The sequence below is a fragment of the Diaporthe amygdali genome, assembly GCF_026229845.1.
Source record: "Diaporthe amygdali strain CAA958 chromosome Unknown NODE_2_length_3802984_cov_64_841326, whole genome shotgun sequence".
Taxonomy (NCBI): Eukaryota; Fungi; Ascomycota; class Sordariomycetes; order Diaporthales; family Diaporthaceae; genus Diaporthe; species Diaporthe amygdali.
Window position 1 is genome coordinate 1,205,650 of NW_026517022.1, and position 16,988 is coordinate 1,222,637.

The 16,988-nt window shown below is 54.7% G+C and overlaps 4 protein-coding genes across 4 annotated transcripts; 2 read left to right on the plus strand and 2 right to left on the minus strand.

Annotated features, from left to right (window-relative positions):
• Positions 1 to 1,121: 1,121 nt before the first annotated feature.
• J7T55_011718 (hrf1 domain-containing protein) lies at positions 1,122 to 2,174 on the minus strand (the record flags this gene model as incomplete). The annotated part of the gene is made up of 2 exons (XM_053136531.1): positions 1,122 to 1,811; positions 1,896 to 2,174. The coding sequence occupies 2 exons, from the start codon at positions 2,172 to 2,174 to the stop codon at positions 1,122 to 1,124; spliced, it is 969 nt and encodes a 322-aa protein (XP_052999524.1).
• A 674-nt stretch (positions 2,175 to 2,848) lies between these two features.
• On the plus strand, positions 2,849 to 4,783 carry J7T55_011719 (signal recognition particle receptor subunit alpha; the record flags this gene model as incomplete). The annotated part of the gene is made up of 1 exon (XM_053136532.1): positions 2,849 to 4,783. The coding sequence occupies one exon, from the start codon at positions 2,849 to 2,851 to the stop codon at positions 4,781 to 4,783; it is 1,935 nt and encodes a 644-aa protein (XP_052999525.1).
• Positions 4,784 to 5,257: 474 nt separating this feature from the next.
• Positions 5,258 to 6,026, plus strand: J7T55_011720 (uncharacterized protein; the record flags this gene model as incomplete). The annotated part of the gene is made up of 3 exons (XM_053136533.1): positions 5,258 to 5,572; positions 5,634 to 5,733; positions 5,815 to 6,026. The coding sequence occupies 3 exons, from the start codon at positions 5,258 to 5,260 to the stop codon at positions 6,024 to 6,026; spliced, it is 627 nt and encodes a 208-aa protein (XP_052999526.1).
• Positions 6,027 to 7,183: 1,157 nt separating this feature from the next.
• Positions 7,184 to 9,117, minus strand: J7T55_011721 (uncharacterized protein; the record flags this gene model as incomplete). Its single annotated transcript, XM_053136534.1, has 3 exons — positions 7,184 to 8,225; positions 8,306 to 8,801; positions 9,063 to 9,117. 3 exons carry the CDS (start codon positions 9,115 to 9,117, stop codon positions 7,184 to 7,186), a joined length of 1,593 nt encoding a protein of 530 aa, XP_052999527.1.
• Between the last annotated feature and the right edge of the window lie 7,871 nt (positions 9,118 to 16,988).

A 16,988-nucleotide genomic window follows, 5' to 3' on the forward strand; every position in this document is an offset into this window, starting at 1 on the left:
GTGTCTTTGAAAATCGTGAGGCTAATTGTCTCCCGGTAAATAATCACTCTACTGCCCAGAGCCAACTAAAATGCGGTGAAATAATATATAACAATCATAGTACTTCTATATTGCATTCCTTGGCTTGTGAATGTGGCCTAAGGGCTGTAGACATACAGCTTTCTGAATAATCATTAAGCTCTATAGCATCCATATCTGCCTCCACAGCAATGACCACTGGCAAGCCCCACTGTCGTCAATATCGAACCCTGCTACCTAATTTCATTAATACTGGGACAGAGACAGATCTCGGCCCGTAGTCAGCTCAGAATAGGCGGAAAAATTGTTGCACCGTTGTAGGATAGGACACGAGGTTGTAGACTGCCAAAATTGAGAACCCAACAAAAATTGAGAACCCAACCGAAGTCGAGATCCCAACCAAAACAAAAACATACAGCACCGGGTATTCGCTGGTCGTCACCGACCCAACTACTAATCCAGCGATTACAGGCTTGACTATGGGAGAGCGGACGGGATCCCGTATTTTCCTGTATCTGTGGCCGTATGTGCTTGAACGAGCAAGTTTGTGGATTATATGTGGAGTTTCAACGACTCAGGCAGCCCTGGGAACCATGGCCGGATAAAGGCCCACATTATGAGATCCACATGTCTGAGAGTGATCAAAAGAGAGCCAGATGCCGCAGCTGCCTGAATGATGGGTTGTAAAACCTTAGAGTCTGCTGTGAATAATTGTGGTGGTTGTGCTGAAGACACCGCGGGCCTTGGGGTTGCGACGCCTTGTCTGCGCCCTGTCGACGAAGACGTCTAGCAGTCGCATTCATAGGTAGATTTTGGCAGACTTATCTAACATGTGATTCTCTGTGAGATATTTTATTTTTTGTGCTTTGGGTACACCGGTTACTGGGATCGACCTCAAGCAAGGCCTGTCACGCTTGATTGAATGAGAGTTGTGGTGAGTGTGTTTTCGTCTATTGAACCTAGACCGTTTAGACCTCACTAGTGTTACAATTCAAATGTGCCGGTACATATGCCAATACCCTTTTTACCGGTCTCCTCTCCCAAACTCCCCATGCCAGAGATCATTTTTGTCATAACAAAGGCGTCCAACCCATTCGTGTCCCCTAAGCCCTACACAAAATCCACATGAGGACCAATTGTACGACGTACGAGTAGAAGAACAGGAACTGTGTGCGCTGGTTCCTCTTTGCCCTCGAGTCCGTCTGCATTCCACCCCGGGGGTCTCCGTTATTCTCCGGCAACAAGACATACTTGAGCGAGCGCATGAGGAAGAGCGAGTTGGCCAGGAAAGTGTATATGAAGACGCTCCAGCCGACCCAGCCGCCGGTACCCTTGCCACCATTGAAGATCTCGGCCACGGCGATAGTCACAATAATTCCGACAAACTTGTAGCCCGAGTACGCGACCAGATCCAGCAGCTGTGAGGAGTTGGAGATGCTGAGGATGTACGAGCCGACCTTCAAGCCCAAGATCTCGGCCATGACCACAATCAGCCCAGTCGCGGCTTTTGAGCCGAGCAGCTCGGGTTGAAACTGCCCGCGTAGACCAGCGAGGAGCGTGGAGAGGAGGATGTAGGTCACGATGGACATGACAGGGATGTACATGTCCGGGCTGTTGACATCGTCGCGCGGCGGCAGATACCAGCCTTCCTGGCCGTTGGGCCCGACTGCTTGCTTGCGCGACCAGGGCTTGTGCCTCCAAGGGAAGAGGACGAGGAAGAGCTTGTTTATCACGTAGCTGTTGGTGACGTTGAAGTAGTGCTTGAGGGCGGGATAGTTGAAGTAGCGGTTGACCTGTGACATGGGGAATTAGTCACTCGTCGCCAAGGCATATGCGCCGCTATGCTATTTTATGCGACCGCATCCAAGGTTACTCACGTTTTGCTCGAGATATTCCTGTCCGTGCTTGAAGGCAGTCTGACCAAACTGGGCGGCGAACTGCGCTGTAGGATCGTTCATGAAATTGCCGTACTGGCCGAGCGTGTTGCCATTCGGCGCGCCGGCCTGCTGGGCCTGGTAGGGGTTGCCATAGTTCTGCGACTGGGGCTGGGACCCCGTTGGTGGAGGTGGTGATCGCAGCTGGGGCACGGTCGAGACGTGTTGTGGTACGGGGTGGTGGAGAGGCGGCGACTGGCCGTATGTTTGCGGTCGCTGCATTGTGGGCGTGCTGGCGTGTCGTGCCAGCGGTGTGGCGGCCAAGGTCAATCACTCAGTATTTGATGGCAGCGGTAGGAACCGGTCGTGGGGGTTGGTTGGTGGTGGCGCAAATGTTATCACGACGTGGTCAAGACAAGACGCCAGCTATGGGGTTCCAAAGTTGGCCTGGGTCGAGAGCTTCTGAGCCTTGGCCTTCTTGGACAGACAAGACAAAGCTCGACCCCTGAAAGACGGCCAAGGCTGCGAAAGCGCATGCTGTCATTTACGTTGCAGCGCGCTTACATAACGACACACAGCCTGTCATTGTGCTACTGTGGCCCCAGGTCGAAGCTACCTAGGTACCTAGGCATGTACCTAGGTACCCAAAGTACCCAGGCACCCACAGAAGACTAGGTGGTGGTCTAATAGGATATCGATAAGATTAGGATGCGCCGTCTTATCGCGCCGCAGACGGACAGTCCGACACCAGCGCCAATTGACCGCGCCAGCACATCAACTGTCTCTTTTCCTTCTCACTTCGAGTCTGTCTTTTTTCTTTGGCTTCAACCTCGACTCGACTCGACTCGACTTGACCCGACCCACAAGCTCCCAACTCGCTCCTGCATTATACGACCAGCTCGACACCGCTGCCTCTTGTCCGATAATATCCGAGTGTGAAGTGTTCTTGATCCACCATGCTGGACACCTTCGAAATTGTCACCACCGCCGGCGTGGTAATATGGTCCCGGAAGTGGGCGCCAGTCAAGCCCTCGGTCATCAACAACTTCATAACAGATGTATTTGTTGAGGAGAAGGGCGCATCTAGCTTTGTCAAGGCAGACAACTCCGCCGCTACCAATGCGCCTTACAAAACAGAGCAGCACACCCTGCGATGGACCATGGTCAAGGAGCTCGGCATCATTTTTGTCGCCGTCTACAGATCTTTGCTCCACCTTTCCTGGATCGATAAGCTTGTTGACAACATCAAGACCATCTTCGTCCAGCTGTACGGTGACCAATTGACGAAACCAAACACCACACAAGTCGAGTGCAGCCAGTTCGACAAGTACTTCGACCAGCAGATCCAAGAGCTCGAGCAGCTCGCCGAGAAGCGCCCTGTCCAACCTCAGCCGGCCAGGGCTACCAAAGAGAAGGATGTTGTGTCCGGAAAGGAGGGCGACGACCCTCCATCACCCGAGATCGCCCCTTCCGTCGAGTCCACACCTGTGACCTCTCGGCCTGCAACCCCTGCGAACAATGCCGTGGTCGGTGGCGACGCAAGCCCAGCAGCGAAGCTATCGAGACGAGCCCGCAAGGCGGTCAACCGCACCAACTCTGCCCCTGCGTCCGGAGACGAGACTGCATCGCGCAAGACCAAGGGAGCGGCGAAGCAGACCAAGAAGGGTCGCAAGTGGGACGACGACGGACTGCCCCTCGAGGATGATCCTAACGTGAAGCTCGATTACTCTGGTGACACGGGTGACGTGGCTGTTGGACGGTCCTCGGCGCTTGAGGAGGTCGACTCTTCGACCTGGGGCGCAACTAACAAGGGAAAGTTTGTGTTGAAAGACCTTGGCGATGAGGTACACTCGATGCTCGCTGACGCAGAAGCCAAGAAGGCAGCAACCAGTCCAGAAACTGCGAATGGTGGTCTGGTGGGCACTGGTCTGAGCGCCATCAGCGGCCTGTTCCGCAACGTCATCGGTGGCAAGAAGCTGACCAAGGAGGACCTGGACAAGGCGATGAAGGGAATGGAAGAACATTTGCTGCGCAAGAATGTCGCCAGAGAGGCTGCAGTCCGGTTGTGCGAAGGCGTCGAGAAGGAGCTGATCGGGGTCACAACTGGGAGCTTCGAGAGCATCAGCACACGCATTCAGACGGCAATGGAGGCATCGCTTACCAAGATGCTGACCCCAACATCATCCATGGATCTGCTGCGCGAGATCGATTCCGTTACGTCGCCCTCTGCGACGTCGATGCGCAAAGCTCGGCCTTATGTCATGTCCATCGTCGGTGTCAACGGCGTGGGCAAATCCACGAACCTGTCCAAGATCTGCTTTTTCCTGCTGCAGAACAAGTACAAGGTGCTCATCGCCGCAGGTGACACCTTCCGATCCGGAGCTGTCGAGCAGCTGGGAGTGCATGTGCGCAACCTGAAGGAGCTGACTGCGCGTGAGGGTGGTGAGGTTGAGCTATACCAAAAGGGATACGGCAAGGACGCGGCTACTGTCGCAAGAGACGCCGTGCAGTTCGCCGGCCAGCACGGATACGATGTCGTGTTGATTGATACAGCTGGACGGCGTCACAACGATCAGCGACTGATGTCCTCGCTGGAGAAATTTGCCAAGTTTGCGCAGCCTGACAAGATCCTCATGGTGGGCGAGGCTCTCGTCGGAACGGACTCTGTCGCCCAAGCTCGCAATTTCAACGCAGCGTTTGGATCGGTACGGACTCTTGACGGATTCATCATCTCGAAGTGCGACACTGTGGGAGATATGGTTGGCACACTAGTGAGCTTGGTACATGCGACCAATGTGCCTATCTTGTTTGTTGGTGTTGGACAGCACTATTCAGACTTGAGGAACTTCTCTGTGAAGTGGGCGGTGGAGAAGCTCCTGAGCGGCAACTAATTCAATCACAATCTTCTGGTCTCTGCTTGGTAGCAGCCAATCACTCACCTTTGAATATTCAATATCCTATTCACAGATGTTGTTTGTACTGATGGAGAGGCACTGGCATATTTGTTTATTCCAAATCGCGTCACGGTCGTGCCTAATTCACAACCAAATATGTTGCAACTGTGAAGTCGCTCACTCACTACCTGTGATTTCCATTCTCGTCGCAAGGTTCTCATTTGCTTGCAAGACCCCTCTTTGGATCGCGGTGTCAGTCTTCAGATCGCGGTCCCATCCTTCAGATCGCGGTGTCGTTCTTCAGATCGCGAGCTTTTCTCTGTCATCACGGTTCTCTCTCATTGTCACCACAAGTCCCCATTCTCACCCTCGTCTCCCTATTGTTGCCAGAAAGCAAACCCAAACCACTCGGACCGTATTTAAGCCAGGCTGTTCCCCTCAAGTCTACCCTTCCTCTTTTTGATCATCACGATGCCATCCAAGAAACAACCAACCTCAATGACCTACCCCTCCAATCCTGGCTCCGACGTTTATCGCAGCGCGAGCTTCTGGTCCCTCCCCAGTATGACTTCCACATCCGCCTGCTCCGACCAATCGGTCCAGACCCAGCGCAGTAAGGATGCCCAGGGCCGCCTGAAGGTCCTGTTGGACTACCCAGCGCACTCGGAAAACACCCGGATTCTAGAAGAGGCGGACATGTGGCGGGCTGAGAAGCTTCGCGTCAAGCTCTCGGCGATGGCCAAGGTTTGCGGCGAGTGGGAAAATGCGCTGGCGAAGAGCGTCTCGGTGAGCAGCTTTTTGCCAGATAGCTGTTTTCATTGTCAATACTGACGCGAATTTACTGCAGGAGTGTCAGAATCGGTATGAGACTGCCCACGCGGCTGATGGCGAGGCTTCGAAGCTGCAAGAGGGTAACGACGCGGCCCTCGAGGCTGCTGCGCAGAAGAGTAAGTGGCCCCAGCAGACACTCCTCTTGTCCTGCGCAAATTTGAGGGTGATCTCTCAACATTTGACTGACACATTTCCAGTCTCTGACACCATGGATGAGCACGGCCTAACATTCGACGTCGTCGTCTGCGAAGAGAGTGGCACCCTCGAGTGGACTATGTTCATGACCGGCGTCCTCGTGGGAAAGGGTCACGCCAACACTCTCAACGACCTGATTACAGCGGGCTTCTACGAGAATGAGTTGAAGGGTGTCAAGGTCAGCAAGTTTTACGAGAAAAAGTACTGCTTGTGAGGGCGGAATGAGAGGGACAGAACAGAGATCCAGATTTGAGTCTGTTTGCCGTCTCTGGAATTTGAGTATGGAAAGTGAAAGACGTTGAGGAACTGGCTAGATGATGAAGTCCGACATCGTCTTGAGCACCCAAACAAATAATAATAACCTATGAAAACGCAGATTGTTGTGATTTCCCTCGCGTGAACAGCATTGACAGGCTGAGTATCCTTGTCCTCGTCCGTTAGACGAGGGGCAAAGCATCCTTGGAAGTCGTTCCCCCTTTTTTTTGGGGGGGGGAGGGGGAGGGGGGTTTCGTTCCATTACAACCTTAAGATACAACCACGGCTTATGAGGTCGTCATGCGGTCCGCACACTCTTCCCGTATTTGTATACCTTGATTGAGAAGTTAGTACTTTTCACTCCTTTCCATCTCCAGTTCGCAGTCTCCGTAAGGCTTGCTGAGATTGGAAGTTCACCTAGTCGATATCGGCACCGGTATCGAGTGTAATCCCGAACCAAAGATACCCAAGTTGGCCTCGCGGCTGGCAAGATCCTCTGATCCCGGCGAAAGGACTCTCTCAGGTGTCCTTCGGGCTCCTCTCCCTGCCTTAGGAGACGCTGAGGATCCGACGTATAAAATTAGTGCGAGATCGACCGTCTAATACCCTGTCTCTTGAAATAGAATTGCAGTCAGACAGCAAACCACCGCCAGGATCCCACGATAGCTCAGGCCTAGATGGAGAGTCTTGAAGCTTTGTTACAGAGCAATGATTTTAGGACAGTCCTCCCCATGTTCAACTGACAAGGATAGCAGCGCCTTCCACAGCAACAGAGGCGCATTTTAGCTCCCGCCATGCCCAGAGACGTTGCAGTTTTGAGCGCGTTTCTCATGACCGCAACATCTTAGATCTGAGAGAGAGAAGGTTCTCAAAGTAGACAAGGGCTGAGTCTAATTCGCATGAAGGACAAGACGACGCCATCGTGCTATGAAACAAAGGGCCAGGTCGCTGGGTACTCAATCACTCAAGCACATGAATCCGAGGCATGAACACCATCCACATACACGCGAGGTCAATCAGAATAGACACCAATCTGACCGAAAAAATTATTCCTGGTGGGTTTTACTGCCTGGTTCTGCGTGAAGTACATCGAAAACTCCACGCATAGAAGACCATCTATTCCGTCTTGCCCGTCTTTACGCTCCTGCCTAAACTATTCCCCGGGGACTCTGATAGCGAGGGATCAGATGGCACAGTCCACATGGTCAACTTCGAACTCGGTGGTCCTCCATCCTCGGACGGCACCAAGGTGCTATCCGTATCGCGGTTGAGTGACGGCAAAGTCAGCGGTGCAGGCACGAGCGAGTCCCACGAGTCCTCCGACCTATTCATGCCCCTGCCCTCAGTGCCTTGCGATGGTGGCTCCCACCCTCCTCTCGGCCCTCCGCCTCCGGTAGAACTGCTGCCGCCGTCGTAACCCGCTGGAGGGAGTGGAGTCGAAAGACGCCGGCGATGCCACGCCCTCTCGCCCAGCCCGGAGTTCTGCGCGACGCTTTCGGGGTGCTGCACAAGTATCGTGGGCGTGTCAGGGATGTCGTCCCAGACTTCGTTCCCAGGCACGTTCGCTGGCAGCTTCGGTGCCCCGTCCCCGGTGGCTCTCGGTGTCTGCGGGCTCCCCGTCCTCCAATCTGCACCCGTGGAGGCAGCGATGATCTCCTTCGGCCGTCCGGTGTTCGAAGCACGCCTGCCGCCGTCGATGGGTGCAAAGTCTATCACGATAGGATCGAATCGTCTCAGGTCGACTCGGTTGGCGTTTTCGCGGCTGGCCGTGTTGCTCGTAGGCACCGTGTCATCATCGGCGTGCTCCCCAACCCCCGCGATCGCATCTTGCTCGTCACTGCCGCTTGCTTGTCGTTGTCTCCTTTTCTTGTACGTCTTGGCGCCATAGAAGATGAGGAGTAGAAGCACTCCGAACCCGGCAATGCTCCCTAGTGCAATCCCTGCTGTCACGCCTGGTTTCCCTTTGCCACCTGCGCCATCGTCGTAAGGCCCGTCGGCGAGCTTCTTCGCGGATTCCGACTTGTCTGATAGCTTGTAGATCAACATGAATCCGTGGCCTCCGCATGCTATGGTATTGTTTCCAGTGCATGGCAAAGTGCAGTTCTTGGCTTGGACCTCTTTCGCGGTCGAGTCGAGGGTGGCTCCGCAATAACAAGCTCTGTGAACACATAGTCGCACGGTCAGTTCTGCCATCTGGTCGATCGTCTTACCACCGGCAGAAGGAGGGACGGGACTTACTTTCCGTCCGATAAACCAATGTATAGCGGTAGGCTTTGCTCATCTCTGGCCTTGACAGCAGATGATGCCGGCAATCGGCAAAGGAACAGGCACATAGACAGTGACATACCATCTCTTGTAGAGGTGTCTGGGGCCGTGAAATTGGACCCCAGTATGGTCCCAATGTTGCTCGTCCCATCCTGTCCGTAGCACCCTTGAAGAATGTATATGTCGCCGTTCTGCATCTTCTCACTCTGGACAGAGGTCGGAGTGGTGGCCTGTACCGTGATCGTCTGTGTCAACGACAAAGTCGTGGTGGTCGTGCTCTGGATTGTCGTCAACTCTCCCTCCGAGGCCTGACACTGCGGAGTGCCGGGAAGAGAAAGAAGGGCAACCGCATACAGCGGCAGGTACCGCCAGCCTATCGTGCCTTCATTTTTTGATGCCATCTCCGGGAGTAGCATTGGAAGAACGTGGCCAAGATCCAAAAAGTCGGGCCCGACATCTTCAGGCCCGTCTGTTCATCAAGCCTCAGAAAAGTGACATTGTAGACAAAGCAGTCCTTCCCAGTCGAGCTCGTACGACAAAGGACCGGGTCGAAAACGGCCATACTTATGGCCCTATTCAGTCCCCGTCAAGAACATTGTGTCGTTCGAAGGAAATTTGACCCGAGGGATAGCGCAACATCGTCCATGATACCAAGCCGGCCATTACTTTTCGGTCTCACAGCTTCACAGCGGACTCGCGTAGTCATGAACCAGGTGGGATGCGTAGGAACCATCCGTGGGAAAGACAGACAAAGGGAATTGTGAAGAGTAGGGATATGAACGCATCTTATGTGAGCCCCGGCGAGTCACGCAAATGCATTCATCATCCGTGCAAGAGATAACGACATCCAAGAGATGCCCACTAGCAGAGATAACAAGCAGGCAATAAGAGACTCGCGAATGGGGTTTCTGGCCGGCAACGACACCGAGAGATTTCCAGCAGTGACAAGTACAGCCGCGCATACACGCACCCATTACCGATCGACTGCAACGCTGTGAAGGGAAACGGGACCGCGGGAGAACGGGTCGTAGGTTGTGTCGCCTGGGAGGCGCTGCCGCCCTTTTATCTCTGGCGACGGAGCCCGAAATCCACCACCTCGGGGGAGACACGTCGCGTCTGCAGGTCTGACACTCGATGCCACTCTGTAAAATGCAAGGATCTTCGCAACCGGTGAGACAAGAGCAGAAGGGGCCAAAGATAAGGAAGCTTGAAGAGGAAGAAAGGGCAACTCGATACAATCGGCGTCAGCCGGGCCTGTATCAGCATCGAGCCTTTTCGGGCGTCTGTTGCTGTGTAACCGCGCCGTCGCCTGTAAGGCTGGAAGGCAGTCGATTGTAGACTAGGGGCCAGGGACTGAGTTGACTGGCCATTGAAGTCTCGAAGAGCAATCTCTGGTTGAGGTAACGTCTCACGAGTGTACTCGAAGAATTAAAGTAGGAATAAATGAGCACGTGTGCAGTGAAATTGCCCGCGGAGAAGAGCTAATGTCGTCTTTCTGGGGTTGATCAGACATCGGGCATCTCGAATTAGAAGGTGCTGATAACTGAAAAATGGTTATCTGTGAAGCTCGTATCTCGTCATTCATTTAATATTTCTCGTTTTAAGAGGCTTCAAAGCTTCGACAGTAGTTGAGAGGCGCTGGACAGCTATATGCCGACGACGCTTAGATGCTGAGCGTCGAGCTGCTCCTTCCCTTTCGGAAGGTCAGTCACACACATCGTCTATCTACTTTATTGTCTTGATTAGAACGTGGCAAGTCGCTTTAGTGTCATGCGCATCAGTATCAGCCCCAATTGCACAATATTGCAAATTCTTTCCTCTTTGCGGGTGGCAGCAGAGGTGACCTGCCGGATCGGCGCTGGGTTCTGTTGTTCCCCTGTGGAGCTACACGTTGAGAGGAAGGCTCTGTTCGCCAGAGATAAGGGAGCCTTGGCCCCCCTGGGATTCATGGGCTTAGAATGAGGTTGGGGAACACAAGTCATTCTTGACTCTGGAATGCATATAAGCTGGCTTCTGCTCCTCCTGCCCCCAGTCGTTCAGAGATTCTGGCAGGACTATCGTGGCAGACGGCCAGGCACAACACTATTAGGTTCGGCATCGCGAATACGGACTTTAGGCCTCGGACTTGGCGAACCTTGTTGACAACCATGAGTGCGACATGAATGAGCTTAGCTGCAGATTCAAACCAGGAACACTACCCGACGCCAGCAAGAGCCACAGAGCTCTGCCTTGGTCGGTTCAAGATCGCTTCGTCGATGCTGTGTGCAACACAACCCCGCCGTGCCAAAGTACTTGAGCAGAGGCTCTATCATGGGCAGTCGAAGTCCTGGGGAATAAGGTCGCCACTAAGCAGAGGGAAGGAGAATTCCGGGGCCGAACGAACATCTTTACGACGAAAGGCCAAACGTCCGCCATCTTGCAGGCCGCTGAAACGATGGCCTGCTCGAGAGTCTCCAGCCGTCATGCCTCCATTTTGCTAGCGAGATCCGACGACAATGTGCCTCCTCTGAGAATCGCGGAGGCCGGGCGATCGCCCCGACAGTTCGACACTCAGAGGTGAACGAGGGGTTCCTGCAAGCTGGCTGCGGACCCCCACGCCTGGATTCAACTTCGATTGGTCCATCCAAATTTGTCTCTCCGTGATCATATTATGGTGCCGACCATCCACAACACTCAATGGTACGGTATGGCCGGACCTGGCGTCATGAGGTTGGGGATTCAAAAGGACCAAGGGACCAGCGCCGGTTGGGGTAATCGTTGTCGAAAGCAGTGACACGTCCTTTCCATCCAACGCTGACCGGAGCACAGAAGACGTGCAGTCTAGTGAATATCAGACTCTCTACTTTCTGCAAAAATTAAAGCGGCCGGGTCCAGCGGACCAGGAAAGAAGAGTGGGCGAGTCAGCCCCATTTTCGGTATGCCGATTAAAGAAGGCCGGGCCAGGTACTACGGTAAGTGAACGAAAGCCCTGGCTTAAATTGCGGGTAAACGAGTTGTTGGCACGGAGTTGTGGCCCGAAGGACCAAGTGTCAGAAAATCGCTGCGCTTCAGGCGGCTCAATGCCTGGTTTTGGAAGATCAAGCAATCTGCCGCCCTGTCTGCAGCCTGTCTGTCCCGAGCCTTCACCGCCTGCTCCTCCAAGAGACGCTTAACGGTGAGACTTGGGTAGGGGGTTCCTTGACAGATCCGGAACCCACGAGGATCATCCCTCCGATGCCTTGGGAATGGCCTGTTTGTCAGCGGTGCCCAAAGAAAGAGCCGGCCGAATCTGGTCAAGATAGTTCCATCGTTTCTCGACAGAGACACAAGAGATGAGTGTTATGTTTGCGAGGGGCTTGGGGGCCACGCAAGCTCGGCAGTCACATGTAAATTGGTTCAACAAGCGCTGAAGTGGTCCCCTGATGGATTGCCGTCACTAGGACCCTGAACGGCAGAGTAGTCCAATCGTCTCTCCAGTTGGCACAAACCGGTGTTCAGCCTGGCCACCTGGCCGAACCCGTTGCTAGTTCGGGAGTATACTCCAGGGACCACCGTGGATTGTCGTGACCATCGTGGCTGTCTAAGTACTATGCACCGGCGTTGAGTAGTTCATGTTGCCGACGGAAAGGTTGTGCCTTCCCGAAGCCGAGGCGACGTCGACTCGTTGCGCTCCAGTGTCAAAAAGCCGCCCCGGCCATGACCTGGTGGTGGGGCCTTTGTTCGTGTTCAGGGTTGTGTCGGGACCACTTGTATCTAGCTAGTGGCGGCAACGGTGCTGCAACCAATGAAGGCACTGACGAATGGCTACCCTGAGTAGGGAAATTGCGCCGTGAACAACTTCGCGTCGGATGCGACTTGGTCGTTCGGTCAGGCGGTACAGAACATCCTGAACAACTCTTCAGGGCACAATGCTAATCCAATGTTGAGAGCATTCGGCTCCGTGGTCCGAATAATTTTGGCTCTCAAAAATCAGCCGTACATCGCAGGCTTCCCGATCGACTATTTACGAATGTGTTAGACCCGAGAGGCTGGAATGGCAACCGGCTTACCCTGAACGCTCGGTCTACCAGTGAAAATGGAGACGTGCTGCAGTCGGGCGGGTTGAAATGTCACACACTGTGATTCAAGGGTGATCCGTGCTGCGGCTCGAGAGCTCCATACAGTACTGTGTACATCGAAGCAGACGCCGCATTCAGCAATGACTGCTTGCAAAGCACTTACGATAGTACTTGCCTAAGCTGAGGCACCACGATCTTTTTTAGAGGCGAACCTGCTTGGTAAGTCGAGGCCCACCGCCATCGGACGCGACGGCAACTCCAGCAGTGGAGATGGCAGGCCGCCTGGCCGTACCGTAGTTGCAGGGACAAAAGTAGCGTGTCTGCGATCGGGCCGAACGATGTTTTTCTCGTTGTTGGTCAGAAGCTGCGCGCGAGGGTTTGCCTGTGCCTGGGCCGAAATGAAACAGGGCTGTTGCGCTGGGACCAGCCTGTCGACCTTTGGTTTTGTCCGGAAGTGGTTGGATACTAAATCACACATGCTGGACATAGCAGCTTCACATGCTGGCTGGATATCGACGTGTTCCCGTGGAACGATGCAGCAAAGTCGTACGACATCATTACTTTCATGTCGTGTACCCATCCGAGACTACTTATGCCATGTTCAGGTCCTTCATACCTATGGCCATATGCATTCCGATGCCTAGGCTGGCTGCTTGCCTTGTCTGGTGTCTGGCTGCTTTGCCTGCCTGGGCATAGGTGACTGATGTAACTGATGTCGGCCAATTTGGCAAGACTCAGGGATAGGACAGGGATTTTGTTGAGCGTGAAGGAGCAACAGCCATTGCCCAATCAGGTCTCAAAGCCTGTGGTCGCTCAAACCGAAGCTGGGAATTGCCGGCCAAGAAAGCCCGGCGCGGCGCACGAGTAGATCGGGATGACTCGGGGTCAGATGCGACGGGAAAATCAAAAGACATGCGATGGTGAATTCTGGAACGCGTGTGAAGTCAGCTGTCCGCCTTCCGTGTACGTAGGCGGACAACATGACCAAGGAGCAGATGGATGTCGTTCCGTTGCCGTGCGTTACAGTCTGGTTTTATGATCTCTCATTCACAGGATCATACATAGTGCAGGCTTGCTGCGGCCGTGGGGGTTTGTACATGTACTGTAGCATCACAGTACACCACCCTGGCCTGCCTGGCCTGCCTGGCTGGTGTTGATGTCGGTGCGGAGGGGGCACAATTTAGACCCCTGTCGGACGAGGTGGGTTCAGTCGGGTACCCGGTACTTTGGGGCGATCTGAAGACAAGGCCTGGACTGGACTGGACTGGCCCCAGCGCCCACTCGCGTCCGGATGGCTGGGCTGACAGGAGGACAGGACGGCTGGACGACTGGACGAGCCAGACAAGGCTACGCAACCAGATTGAAAGCAACCCGCGCAGCTGGCGCCAGCTTAATGGAGCTAGTGTGTGGCATGTCAGTGTGCGTCTGGACATGTTGCGGTCGTCCAGCAGGAGATTGTGGCCGTTGATTTGCTGCAGTCTGGCGCCCATGACGTTGTCATCTCACCCATCGAGGACGAGCCCGAAGCAGGTGAAAGGGGAGTGGGCGTACAGGCGGGTATATATGAGTGTGAGAATGTGTCGTGGGTGTGTCGAGGGTGTGACATGCCGGATGAGCACTTGTGAGCGCCCGCGCGGGATGTACAGGCTGGCCTTCCCCCAGAGGCAGTTGGGAGTTCGTGGGAAGGTCCGGTGACCATTACAACGCGGTATAATTCAGACTGAAAAAGAGCGAGGGAGTCCAATGGAACGGGTTGTGGATGTGGGAAGTGGATGTTGGTGTGGTCTGTGTACTCTAAGTGTCAGAGTGTGTGGGTTGGGTTGTTGTGTGGGTGTGATGTGGGCGTGGGCGGTGGAGTGTCAGAAGGTGTGGGGTTTTCGAGGCACGGACGAACACTCCCACCTGTCTGGCCTGTCTGGCCTGTCTGCCTGCCCGCCTGCCCGCCCGCCCACTCGCTTGAATCCCACGGACCGTGGACCTCTACTGTATGAACTACCACGGTAGAGTCGCCTGTCTGCCTGTCTGCCCATCACCAGCTTCCTGGCTGCAGCGTTGCACCCGCCAGCCGTCTCCCTCGGGGCGGCTTGACCCCATCCTCCTGCTCCGACAGTCAGGGCTCAGGACGAGGGCGACAGATCCACTCATCAGTGGGTAGCTTCCTTTCCCAAGGTCGCGGTCGTCGTGCTGCAGAGAAGCTCAAGATCCACCAATCCAATCCAACCCCCCTCTCGAGACTGACGACACCTATGTCTGCGCAGCATCGTGATTAAAAGTACCTGCCCCTTGGGCAACGACAGGAAGGCTGGAATGCGTACGCGCTCCTTGGACCCTGTCCTCCTTCCCAAGCCACAGAACAATGCTATTCCTCTTATTACTGTGTACATGTCTACTTACCTACTCATAAACGATGGGAAAATGAATACCCAGCTTCTTCTCACCACGGACTTTTTACCGACAGCCGCGACCCTTTGTGCAGCTAAGCGCCCTGTACATACCACACACTGTCTGGCATACTCATCGGCATCACTTTGCAACCACACCCGTTTAGATCACATCTTACGGTACATGGCTCCCGCTCCTCCTCGCCTCCGGTCGTGGACGCAGGGAGGAGAACCTTAACCACCTCAGTGCAGCGCTACCAAGCAAGTGACTGTGCAAGAGGCAGGGAATAATGCCATGTATTCTAGTATTCCTGGCCAACATGTTCCGTCCGGGCTACCGCGGAAGCAACGTTGACTTCCGCACTCCCGCTGATGAGTGACATCTACTGTCGAAGTACGCTACGCTACAGAGCGTTGTGTGGACGCCACATGGGCAGCCCACATTTGATCGGTCGCCAGAACTGACTTACTGACGTCAAGCACGGCATTTCCCAGGCAGCTAAGTAGCTTGACGAGATGCGGAATTCAAGAGCCCTCTTGCAGTCTACCTCTGGCTGATCTAGAAAGATGTAGGGTATTCTGGGTGTTCACAGGCACAGGTCTCGAGTCGACAGCAGCCGCCTGTCGTTTCCACCCGCCGCCGCACGCCCGGCCAACTTCCGTGGATCTACGTGGGGAGAGAGAGAGTTCAGCCGCACCATACGAAGCTTGCCTTCCTCGTCTCCTTGCAGAAGCTCATTTTGCCCTCGCCCCCGGCAGGGCAACGGCCTCAGGTGTCCCATCATATACGAATCATCGCAGTGGAGGCCGTTTGACGCCCAGAGACCTCGGGCTCCGGGAATCTCGTGGGTTTAAGACCAAATACTACCTCTTCCCAGTTTTTCCAGTTCCCAGTCCAGGAAGGAGACACGAGTTGCCCCACAGTCTTACCTGGTATCAAATGACAGCAGTAAGAAAGTAGCCCACAGAAGTATGCTCGTGCACAATCCATCGCCTCAAATATGGTCTGGCCTCACAGTCTCCATGAGGTCCAAATGCTCCAGCGATGCCGGATGAACCATGCGGGCACTGCGGGACTCGGCCTCGCTGAACGAATGAGCATGTCGACAACTACGCTCACCAGGCCGAGTTTGAGAGGGGGCCGATCCGCGCCCAGCGACGCCGATGCGTGAGCAGCCACAGCAGCGGCACACTTACAAGTCCAGCTGCAGCCAGCGTCGCCGTCGCAGCCTCTCGCACGGAGCAAGCCACCCTTGCCGATCACGGCCCATCCATTCGTGCGTGCCCTTGCCGGTACCGACTACATACGACCTCCTTCATCCGTGGTTGCAGGAAGAACCCCACGCTGCCAACCCTGTCCGCATCACTAGCCCCAAAGCCTCACACCATGTCAGGCATGTCCGCTTCATCCACGTCCTTAACACCGAGAGACTGACTCTTTGAGCACGAGGCTTTTCCACCGCAGCTGAGCAAGCAATGTCCGCTGTATGGCCTCCTTGCACTGCATCTTGACATGGGCGCCTGCTGGGTGCCAGGATATGCAACCTCGAGTCTAGACTGTAAGGATGATTGTGTACATGCCACAAACTCGGTATACCCATCGGGTGCTCAACTGCCCCCACACGAGGTCGGTGTCGCAGGCATACGGGGCGTTCTCTTCCTAGCTTCACGGTTGCACGCAAGCATGCCCCGAAGTACGGCTGCCGGTTTGGCGACGTGCCTGGATCTCCCAGCGGCTGTCGTGTGCACAATCTCACCTGAACGTAGCCTGTCCCAGTCTCCACATGGAAAGATGGTCGACGATTCCATGGCCGACACCACGGTTTTCAGACAAGGAACAAGCCTTGTCTCCAGACACTAGCAGCACCGGGCCATGAGAGAAGGGTGTTTTCGGAAAGGGGTCGGATGGCCTAATTAATGACTGGACAGTCCATGTCGACCCTCTCTCACGTCCCGGGAAAACTAAGATACCCCTAGCGCGCCAGGGACGAAACCAGATGCGTCACTTTACCCACTGGGCCGGAGAGAGCTGGTGATACTCAGCAGAGAGGAGCCGTTCTCACGGAAGCTGGCGATGCCCTCAGAATGGCTTTTATGTCAACCTTTGGAGTCATCTCGGTAATCAAACAACCCAGCATTTCCGCCCTGATTCATCCGATCGGCTGCAATCATCGGCTTTCATTGGAGCAGAAAAAAGGGTTGGATTGGATCGCCGCAATTTGATGTCTCCAGGCAGGA